Genomic DNA, 10,827 nt, shown 5'->3' on the forward strand with positions numbered 1-10,827 from the left:
GGCTCGCTTTGAGCCGCTTCTTTCTTGTCTCTCCTCGCAGAACGCCATGGCCACTCTGAAGGATAAGCTGATTGCCCCCATCGCTGCGGGACCCACTGTGCCGAACAACAAGATAACCATCGTGGGCGTCGGGCAGGTTGGGATGGCCTGTGCCATCAGCATCCTTGGGAAGGTACGGCTCAAGGACAGCGAGCCTGCTCTTCAGGTTCCCGCCGCTGTAATGTTCTGCGCTGTTTGTCTTAGCAAATGGTGGACGAATCGGTGGGTTAGTACAGGAATGAATCACTTGCAGTTCACGTGAGCAGCTGGTGACCTACGCTCTTCATGCAAGGCTGACCTGCCTATTCCGTTTCTCCTTGTTCTCTCACCTTTCCGTCTGTGCTTAGCAATAAATCTCATTAGGCAGAGTTATTTTGCAGGCTGCTGGAAAATGGCTCTCAAGCCCCTGTCAAACCGTTCTTTTTTTTTTTAATTTCCTTCTTTGATGCCAAAGCTGGGTGAAGAATGCAAACGGCAGAAATCCATGTGAAATAGGGGATAGGAATTGGAACTGTGTGTGTTTGCTTTTTATTCTTTTAATGCAGATGTGCTGTAATAACTGAAAATAGTGTTATCCCTTTCAGTGAACGTCTTTATTTCTCTTAACCTGTTATTTCTTGGTTATGACTTTATTGTTTCTGGAGAGGCTTTAGCTTGTTTTCAGAAAACTAAAAATAAAGGGCTGGACTTAAAAGTTATTATGACTTTCCCTGTTTCTGGGTGTTCTCTTTTTTTTTTTCCAAAACTTCCTGTTGTGGTCTTTGGAGCAAAGCAGAGGCTTATTATGCAGTAAGGATCTCTTGTACTTTGCACTTTGTTTTTAGAGAATATTGTGAATGAGTTAAATTTAACTACTCCCATGCCCTTTTTAAAAAGAAAAAAAGGAGCTGCACATCTGTCTTTTAAAGAAAGCATGAACAGATATGCCTTACCCACTTGCAGGGCAGATTTTAAATCAAATGCCTTACAGTGAGATCAAAATCTTGCATGTACTACTATACCAGCTGTATTTTATGTATAGGTGATTCTTCTACCTGTTACCTTGAGGCTGCATGTTTTCAAGTACTGGGTTTTTAAACAAAAAATATCTTAAGGGTTTTCACTTGCTGGTGTTCAGGAGACTTGTGAGCAAGTACAAAAAGGCAACAGTGAAACTAAGTACTGATGTGAAAGTAAATATTTTTTAAAAACTAAAGGAGAAATTTAATGGAAGAGCCCTGACAGTTCATTGTAGGTTTTTATAGTTGGTTTGGTTTTGTTTTGTTTTTTTTTTTTTTAGCAAATATTTGCTTCTTATGGTCTGAATTCATTTGTTTTTGAAGGAGTACTGTAACATCTGAAGTTGGCAGTGAAGGAGTCTAGTGAAGTTAGTGCGAACTTCACTACAATTCAATGTTCATATCTATTTAATATGCTTTTCTAAAGGGACAAATTATGTTTTTGGAAATCTAGGCACAAAGGTTTACTATTAATGAGTTGTATGCACCAAACCCAGACTAAAAGTTGGTTTTAAATTTTTCAGTCTTGGATTATGGCATGGAGTTTCAACCAGGCTTCTGCTCTCTTATTTTCTCACAAGTATAAGCTGCAGTATAAAACCTTTTTGTACCAAAACCACCTGATTCTTGTCACTGAATTAGAATCATAGAATTGTTTACGTTGGAAAAGACCCTTAAGGTCATTGAGTCCAACTGTTAACCTAGCAATGCCAGGTCCACCACTAAACCATGTCCCTGAGCACCACATTTACACATCTTTAAAATACTTCCAGGGATGGTGACTCCACCACTTCTGGGGGCATCCTGTTCCAGCGCTTGACAACCTTTTTAGTGAAAAAGCTTTTCCTAATATCCAATCTAATCGTTCCCTGGTGCAACTTGAGGCGTTTCCTCTTGTCCTGTTGCTTGTTACTTGGGTGAAGATACCAACCTCCACCTGACTACAGCCTTCTTTCAGTGCAGAGAGCAATGAGGTCTTCCCTCAGCTGCCTTTTCTCCAGACTAAACAGCCTCAGTTCCCTCAGCTGCTCCTCGCAAGACTTGTTCTCTAGATCTTTCACCAGCCTTGTTGCCCTTCTTTGGATACACTTCAGCACCTCAGTGTCCTTGTACTGAGGGGCCCAACACCGAGCACAGGATTTGAGGTGCAGCCTCACCAGTGCTGAGTCCAGGGACACAATCACCTGGCTCTGCTGGCCGTGTGATTTCTGATACAAGCCTGAATGTTGTTGGCTTTCTTGATCACCTGGGCACACTGCTGGCTCATGTTCAGCCAGCAGTCAACCAATATGATGTGGCTTTGACTTGTGCAAGATGGTTGGCTCCCCAGGATGTCTTTCTCTTAAACCATGGCATAAATTTTTGTACTTAGTTTTCTATAATGTGTAGATGCAGTTGAGTTTTAGATGGCTTTGAATTTTATAAAATTAGTGTGATAATGCTACTTTCTCTTTACTGGTGTGTAGTATTTAGTAGACAAATTTGAATGACACCAGAACTTTTGGGTTATTTTTAGCTCCCTCTCAGTTAGAGACAAGTCACTGATATTGCCATACTGTTTTAGCAATGGAAGCATCTCCATGGCTACAGGTCAGCTGCTTTCAATGAGAATATTTTAATTTACCTTTGGTGATTGTGTGGCCTTCATTCCTGTGTGTGCTAATAATGAGCTGGATTCTTCCTTAGGCAACACTGATGCAAATTCATGAAATGAGTCTTGGAGCTATTCCAGGTGCTATTCTGTTTCAGTGCGAGCTGACTCCTTGAACCTGGTGAATGTTGATTGCAAGGTCTAGACTGTGTGTGCACAAATCTGTCCATAATTGCATGTGTGCACACTTTTTCCAAATTCTCATTGTACTAGCTTCTTGGTTTAACACCAGTGACTTCAGTTAAGGATACTTTTAAGTCAACTGTGAAAAGAAGCAGTGCAGAAAAGCAATAAAATATGAAATGAAAAACTTAAATATGCCTGCTGTTAAAGATAAACCAGCACATATTGTTGCATGCTTCAAGTAGTTTAGCTGGTGTTTAATTATTAATATTTTCACCTGAAGTAATGAGTACCTTTATATAAAAAAATAAAGAAGCTTGCTTGCAGTACTGGTTTTCAATGGCATAAAAATGCTTTAACTGCTTTCATGTGGCATGTAAATACCTAGGAAACTAGAAGTAGTAATTTGAATCTTAGTATAATTTACTGAATGATAAGCCTTTAAGTATTGTAGAATTTACAAGCAAACACTCCTGTCAAAAGGCAGTAAAACTTTGCATTAGAACAGAATGCTTTTTTCTTCCACCCCCATATTTAATTGTGTTCCTATTCTGAGACTGTGTAACACTATCTCCCAATTTAAACTGGCTGGACAACCAACATACATGGCTAAATCTGTTAAATATAATGTTAGTAGCTCTAGTAGAGAAAAATAGATAAAGAATATGTTTTTTCTTGATATTATTTTTAGTATTGAGTAAAATAACTTTTTTCCCATTTTATATTTTTGTGAAATTAATTGGTTGAAGGAATGTTAAAGAGAATACTTATTTGCTAATTGTGTGGTGTGTTCTTCTAGGGCTATTTTAAGTAGTTAAATACCTATCTGCTGGATAGCTCTGGAGGGTTTGTTTGTAAGATGCAACTGTTCTCTTAAGATAATTAAATCATGAAGTGCCTTGCTTGCAAAGAGTTAGCTGTGTGCTTAAACCCACCACAAATGGTACCTGTCTTGGAAAGTCTGAATGAGTTTTATGAACCTTTGCTGTAGTTGCCTCTGACTTTGTTACTGTGAGATACATCAGAACATAGTCTGAAGATAGAGCTGTCCAGTATGGCTTACCTCTGAAGAGGAGATTCTTTGAGATGTGTAATGTTGCTTTAATATAGCTCACCTCAGGTTTTAACTTCAAAATGCAAGTTAATTTTGTTGTTTTCAGGGTCTTTGTGATGAGCTTGCACTGGTTGATGTTGTGGAAGACAAATTAAAAGGAGAAATGATGGATCTACAACATGGGAGCCTGTTCCTTCACACTCACAAGATTGTGGCTGACAAAGGTGAACCTCAGGTTTTTATTTAATACTGATGTTCTGTGAATTCGATAGCGGAGCATTAGTTGTGTAATCCTGAAGAACCTAAGGGTTTGGCATTGAGAAGCTGGAAGTACATAAATTGGGGTGGATGGTGAACACGATAACAAGGGGAGTGGCTCTTAATCTGGGCTTTATTTTACATCTGTAATGACCGCTTTACAGTTTTTGTCTTGTTTTTAATGAGTTCTGGGCTGATTTTTCATTGCTCTCTATGGAACTCTAGTACCTCTTTGACACAGAAGAAATAATGTTGTTAATTGGATAGTTTCAAGACCAATGTATTGAAATAACAGGACAAAGTTAAGAGACAGTGCTGGCTTTAATACTGATGTCTTGGTTTTTAGCTTTAAAAGTATGCAAAGTGGAGAAGCTGCCTGATAATACCTGTATGAACACAGTGTTATTGAAATTAGCCACAAGTCTATTAACACATTCTATATCTTCTCACCCCATGCGCTGTTGTAGACTATGCTGTGACAGCCAACTCCAAGATTGTGGTAGTAACTGCAGGAGTTCGTCAGCAAGAGGGGGAGAGTCGTCTCAACCTGGTTCAGAGGAATGTTAATGTCTTTAAATTCATCATTCCCCAAGTTGTCAAGTACAGCCCAAACTGCATCATCCTGGTTGTCTCCAACCCAGGTAAGGCAATCTTTTCCTAGAACACGTAGAAATTCTGTTTGTTGAACTAGTGTTTTATTTTATCAATCATCTCAAAAACATGTTGAAAACTAATAGCTCTGTGGACATCTGTAGTTGATAACAGCAGAATGCAAACAAATGTTCTGTGCCTTCCAAAACTCTATTCAGAAGTTTTCATGGTGTCTGTATTTTAAAACCATGTTTCATGGTAAATATTTTAGTTCTTTACATACTTCAGCTTAAGCAGTAGTTGGTTTAAAATTCTTATTTCTAAAGGAGACATCCATTTTACTTTTAAATTTTAAAGTGAATTGTAACTTTTGTGTCTGAGTATACAGACATTTTTCAGGGTGAAGATCCTACCCTATTGTCTTGGCTATATTTTCAGGAAAAAGAATTTGCCTGCCAAAGCTTATGGTGAGGGGAATACTAGCTGTACTACTTAGCTCAGTTAGGTTAGAGAAGACTTGGTTCTAAATGATTGCACATTTGTGTGCTCACTTGCAAGTATCTCACTGCACTGGAACAGCTTAGATATTTGGATGTCTAAAGCAGACTGTAAACATTCTGATATTCTTCGGAAGGTGTCTCTGTCTTTGTTTGATTCAACGTATTAGTGAAGCCATTGCTTCAGAACCCTGGCAATGAAATTACGCTGCTTTTAAAGACACTTGGCAATGTCAAACCAGTATGTGTAAAGCTAGCAACTCAGCTGGTGGTTGAGTAATTAGCTGGTATACAGTTAGTACTAGTGAATACTGGTGTACTGAGCAAGTGGCTAATGTGCACATACAATAACTTACAGCAATTTTAAACACTTAAAATTACCCAAAATTGAACTGAGTTGGAGATCACATTGTTCTTATTCTGGAAAGGCTGAATTCAAACTACAAACTTCTCTCCTGTAGAACAGCTACAGCAGGAGGAGAATTACAGGTTGCTTTTTCAGAATTACTTTTATGATTCTTTGTTTTCTCAATGTGTGGACGTTTGTCCACTAGTCTTGTGTAGTGGAAGTTACTGTGAGCCCATTAGAAGGGACATCAGGGGTGTTTGCTGTGGTGTGTGACCTTGATGTCCCTTCCCTATTTACTTCCCTGGATCTATGTGGGCTCTAGCTCTGATAGCACTGTTTGCAGCCTGTGCTGTGGAAAGCCCTACTGTAGGCAAACAATGAGATTACAAAGCAGAGCTCAAAGTCTGAATGTTGTATCTCAGCACCTGATTTGGAAGCCAGACTCTTTGGAGCAATTGTAGCTGTTTGTTAGGGAGGTGCACTGTAGCTGGTCTAAATTACTGTGATCCTGGCAGGGACTGCCCCAACTGAAGCTGTAGGGAAGCTCTACGTGATGAGCATGCCACTTGTAACACCAGGGTGTGAACTGTACTGAGATGATGTGCTTTTGGTGCCTAGGGAGAGCAGATGATGTATTTCATGTTTATATACACAAATACATTCCATGCTGAGAACTGTCTGGCTTTTTAAGAGTTTTGGAGCCATAATTAATTATTGCAACCTGTTTATTATTGTTGCTTTGAGCTGTAGTTTAGAGATTTCTCTCTGCTCGCACTCCTCTCTGCCTCAACCTAGGTTGTTTGGTTGTTGTCTTGGTTTTGTGGGTTTTTTTTCTCTAAAACTATTTTCAGAGGCACATGCAGCTGAAGCATATTGCTTATCTAGCTTTTTATGCTACAGAGATAATCAGTGCAGAAGCTGCCTAATGCACAAATCTGTTCAAGAAATTGCCAACTAGGAATGGAGTATGTAAGTCTCAAACATGTTTCATTACCTCTTACTGGGATGATGAACTGGAAGTTAATGTTACTTCAGGAAGCAGCTTGACTATTTTAGCCATGAGTTAAGTCCCAGGTCTGGATGCCTTAAGGGTTTAGCTGTGATGAAGTGTCTCCAACTTTAGCTGATAGGATACTAATCTCCAAAGACCTTCCTCAATTTTCTTTGAACAGTAGCTTTGTGGGTCCTGAATTTCAAGCAGTGCATTCATTTTAATCCCTCAAATAGTAGACTTAAGACCTCGACCAGGGAGCGCAACTGTGGTTTGGAGTTGTCCTTATTGCCCTGCTACTTGCAGTAAAGTAACTGTTGGAACATTCTTGGTGTATGTGAATGCTTTAATTTACTGTGCATGTCTGTCTTTTCAGTGGATATATTAACCTATGTCACATGGAAGCTGAGTGGCCTGCCAAAACACCGTGTGATTGGAAGTGGCTGCAATCTAGACACAGCTAGATTCCGCTATCTGATGGCTGAGAGACTTGGAATCCACCCAACCAGCTGCCATGGCTGGATCTTGGGAGAGCATGGTGATTCCAGTGGTAAGGAGCAAAATACTGTGTATTTCCAAGGGAGCCACCTCTTCAAAGTCCCATTGTGTTTGATCAAAGTACAATGTCTCATCAACAGTATTACTGAAGCCAGCCCTGTGCTGTAATGAAAGCAGAGCTTGGCTGAGTGTATACAGAACTCATCTTGCTCCAGTGTTATAACTACTTTGGCTTTCAAGTAGCAAAGAAGTCCTAGTTACTTCACAGGAACAGAGGAGGAGTCTGCCTGTAAGCTTCTAATATGCAGATGTGCAAATTTTTCCTCTTGATACTCTAAGCTTGCATATTGATACTCTATTATTCAGGGAAATAAGAGTATACTCGTTGAAGCTTAAACCTAATATTGATTATTGGGACAGTAAATACGTCCTTGCTACAATTGTTTGAGTAAAATTAGTGTTAAAGGTTTGAACAGTTAAGATGTGCCTTTTGGCTAGAATTTGAGGTTTCTGACTTCAAAAGGAGCTGTCTATGCATCCAAGGACTGAAAATTCCGCTGTTTGTGCATTGCGATTGACTTGTTAAAGTGTCAGTACTAAAATAATCTCATATTTGATGCCCTGAATTCTCAGAAATATCTGTAATTAAATGAAAACTTAAAATCTACCTCAAGCATTATGATTCTGGCTACTACTATGTTTCCAGTTACCCGAGACAGGAGAAGTGGAGGGAGAGTCTCTAAGTGCTGTTGAAATTTATGTCCTCCCTTTGTTACAGTGGCTGTTTGGAGCGGAGTTAATGTGGCAGGTGTTTCTCTCCAGGAACTGAATCCTGCCATGGGAACTGACAAAGATAGTGAGAACTGGAAGGAAGTCCACAAACAAGTGGTTGAAAGGTAAAATGATTTGAAGAATTAAGGTGGATATGTGTGATGCTGAGAGTAGCTAGTCTGCACACTGCCTCCTTGTTACTGCCACTCTGTTCTGCTGCGACTTTCATGCCCTTTTATTTAGAGGGTTGCACAAGTAAGTGGAGCTACTAGTTTAAGCACAGAAACAAAGGATTTCAGTTGGTAAGCTTTATCCTGCAGTCAGTGAGACACTATTGCATAACATGCCCACTTTAGTACTGCAGTGCTTAGAGCTGTGTGCACTTGGTTTCTCACAAGTAGCTGCATAAATGGTTAACTTTGGTCAAAGGGCACAGGACTTTAAGAAAAGGTAGTATGTTTCTGTGAGCAGAGCATTGGAGTGGATTTGGAAAAACTTGTTCATTGATTTAGGGCAGCTTGTCGAGAGGTAACTATACATGTTGCTAAACCACTTGTTTTGCTTGACTCTGCTGGTATAAAGTGTATGCAAATGTTCATTAAAAAAAATTAGGAGATGTGTGTGTAGCTAGTGCGTGATTTTTGTCTCCAAATGTTTTCCTATTCCAAATGCACTCAGAATGATTGTGCTACTGACTTGAATGGTTGTAGGTGTCTTCCTACTTAAAACTAAAAACTTTTCATAGATGGAAGATATTTTTCTTTCAGCTAATCTAGTGAGCACAATAGGGCTTCTTTATTATGTGATAATGAGTTAATGTTGACTTTGTCCTCTAATGTTAAAATATTTATCCTTCCTTATTATTGCCTAAATAAGGATAATGTAGACTTCGTCCTCTAATGTTAAAGTGTGTAACTCAGTTTGCAAAATTTGGAATTAAAGTGTCAATGTGTCACAGGAGTTTCAGATTTTTTACATGAGATATGTACTCATTTTAAGACTCAGCATTCACTTAGTAGCTTGAAGACATGTTAATAGAACTGTATTTCAATATTTCCTCAGTGCCTATGAGGTAATCAAGCTGAAGGGATACACAAACTGGGCTATTGGCCTTAGTGTTGCTGACCTCTGTGAGTGCATGCTGAAAAACTTGAACCGGGTTCATTCAGTCTCAACACTGGTAAAGGTAAGAAGTGGTAGCTAATGGGATGCTGTACTTCAGATTGTTGTTATGAAAAAACTAAATGGTCTCAGTTAGTAAGGCACTGAACAAAGGAAGCTTTGTAAAATACCAATTTGAATTTTAAATGGAGGCTTACAACTTGTGATTTTTTTTCTAGTCTGACCTTTTAGTCTACCCTCCTCACAAATACTGAGCTGAAACTAAGTTCTTCTTACGCTACCTGATGCTCTGCTATCCTTGCGTGAAGCTTAACATGTGTGACATGTAGATTCATTAAAAGAAAGCTTCAATGCAAAAATGCAAAACTTCATGGAGGCTCAGCTGTGGTTCTGTGAACCACTACCTAGTAAAGGGGCCAGGAAAGAGAGCTGTGCCCTTTTATAGCTGGTTTAGCTGGCTGCATCTTGGCTGTACCAGCTGTGTAACCTGTGGTGCAGCAGGGACTCTGAGCAGGCTGAATTTACTGCTCCCTCTATAGTAGGAAAAAAGACCTGCTCAAATCCTGTGTCTAAGTTTTGTCAGCTACTTGCTGCATTTAAAAGTGAGAGATTTGGAGGTGAGGCTTCTGAAATCATCTGTCTCACTGTTGCCAGTTGCTTGGTCTAAAACACCTCAGTGCTTCTTATTTTCTCAAATACATTGTGACCGAAAATTTTCTGCAGGTTCCAAAACAGCAGTCTTGAGCTGTGCTCTCTTAAGGCTTCCTGTTAGATAAACTAAAAGCAGACCTGTTGTCGTGGGCTCATGTCTGCTGTCTCTTGTTTGTGGCAGGGCATGTATGGCATTGAGAACAACGTCTTTTTGAGCCTTCCTGCTGTCCTAAGTGCCTCTGGATTGACAAGTGTCATCAACCAAAAGCTGAAGGATGATGAGGTGGCTCAGCTGAAGAAGAGCGCGGATACATTGTGGAACATCCAGAAAGATCTCAAAGATCTGTAAACTCCTGAATGTTAAGATTCCAGCAATAAAAAACCCCAGCATGTCGTGTGAAAATGTGGGCTCACTATACATCTTTACGGTTAACATTTAATGCTCTTCCAGACTGAGCTTTGTCCACACTAGCTAAACTTATGCTTGCTGTAACGCACAGACCTTATGAACAAATAAAGTAACTTTCAGGCATGTGTTGTTGTCCTAGTGACTTATTTTCAGTATTTATCTACCTTACTCTAGCACTCTTTTTGCTATACCCTACGTGGAAGTGTAGACATGTCCTTTTAAAAGGTTAGAAACAATGTGTAGTAATCACCGGTGGTGAGATTTCACTAATGCAACTGTAATGGAGGCTTTTTTTTTTATATGACTCACTTTCAGTCCAGATACTGAGTTGTGTTGCTTACTTCTAGATTTGTTTCTGATACACTACTTCTGATTTATTTTTTTTAACTGATGGGTAGAGAAAATGGAATGGGGATCTGCCTCTGGGTTGTCAGAAATGTGCCAACATTAAGATTCTGTATGCCACTGGCCTAGAGAAAGGGTTCTGTAGATCCTTTTCTCTTGTGGATTCATTTTTTTCCAGTTACTGGTGTCTAGTTTTCATAATACTTAGAACAAACAACATTCTTTTCTATTTGATTACTGAAACTCAAGTTCTTTGGATTTAGGCTGGGATTCTGTGGTAATCTTGTTTAAAGGCACAATTTGATTTGTTCTACAATATTTCAGCATGATTGTTTCACAAGTGCTTATATACTTTAGCAGGGAGAACAGATTAAAAAAAAAGCAGAGTTTTTATTATGGTATAGCTCTTAATCATAAAATAGCCAGTACTTGCTTGACATGCCTAGAATTGTTCAACCTAAATGTCCAGAGGACAAATGG

General features: G+C 39.3%; 1 protein-coding gene across 2 annotated transcripts; it reads left to right on the plus strand.

The window, feature by feature from the left end:
- The first annotated feature begins 26 nt into the window (after positions 1-26).
- On the plus strand, positions 27-10,125 carry LDHB (lactate dehydrogenase B). Of its 2 annotated transcripts, XM_009877620.1 has the most exons (7): positions 27-172; positions 3,972-4,089; positions 4,591-4,764; positions 6,928-7,101; positions 7,828-7,945; positions 8,883-9,006; positions 9,775-10,125. In XM_009877620.1, exons 1-7 carry the CDS (start codon positions 47-49, stop codon positions 9,940-9,942), a joined length of 1,002 nt encoding a protein of 333 aa, XP_009875922.1. In that variant the 5' UTR covers positions 27-46; the 3' UTR covers positions 9,943-10,125. The 2 variants fall into 2 exon arrangements, with proteins under 2 accessions (XP_009875922.1, XP_009875923.1); XM_009877621.1 differs by lacking the exon at positions 4,591-4,764 and having other exon boundaries at positions 47-172.
- Positions 10,126-10,827: the final 702 nt, after the last annotated feature.

Source organism: Apaloderma vittatum, unplaced genomic scaffold (genome assembly GCF_000703405.1).
Source record: "Apaloderma vittatum isolate BGI_N311 unplaced genomic scaffold, ASM70340v1 scaffold10661, whole genome shotgun sequence".
NCBI classification, from domain to species: Eukaryota; Metazoa; Chordata; class Aves; order Trogoniformes; family Trogonidae; genus Apaloderma; species Apaloderma vittatum.

What these genes read in the sequence shown, in the direction of transcription:
- LDHB (XM_009877620.1), top strand. Translation starts at nt 47, where the DNA reads ATGGCCACTCTGAAGGATAAGCTGATTGCCCCCATCGCTGCGGGACCC. An exon ending in CCATCAGCATCCTTGGGAAG is followed by an intron (nt 173 to 3,971) that starts GTACGGCTCAAG and finishes TGTTGTTTTCAG; the next exon opens with GGTCTTTGTGATGAGCTTGC. An exon ending in CCTGGTTGTCTCCAACCCAG is followed by an intron (nt 4,765 to 6,927) that starts GTAAGGCAATCT and finishes CTGTCTTTTCAG; the next exon opens with TGGATATATTAACCTATGTC.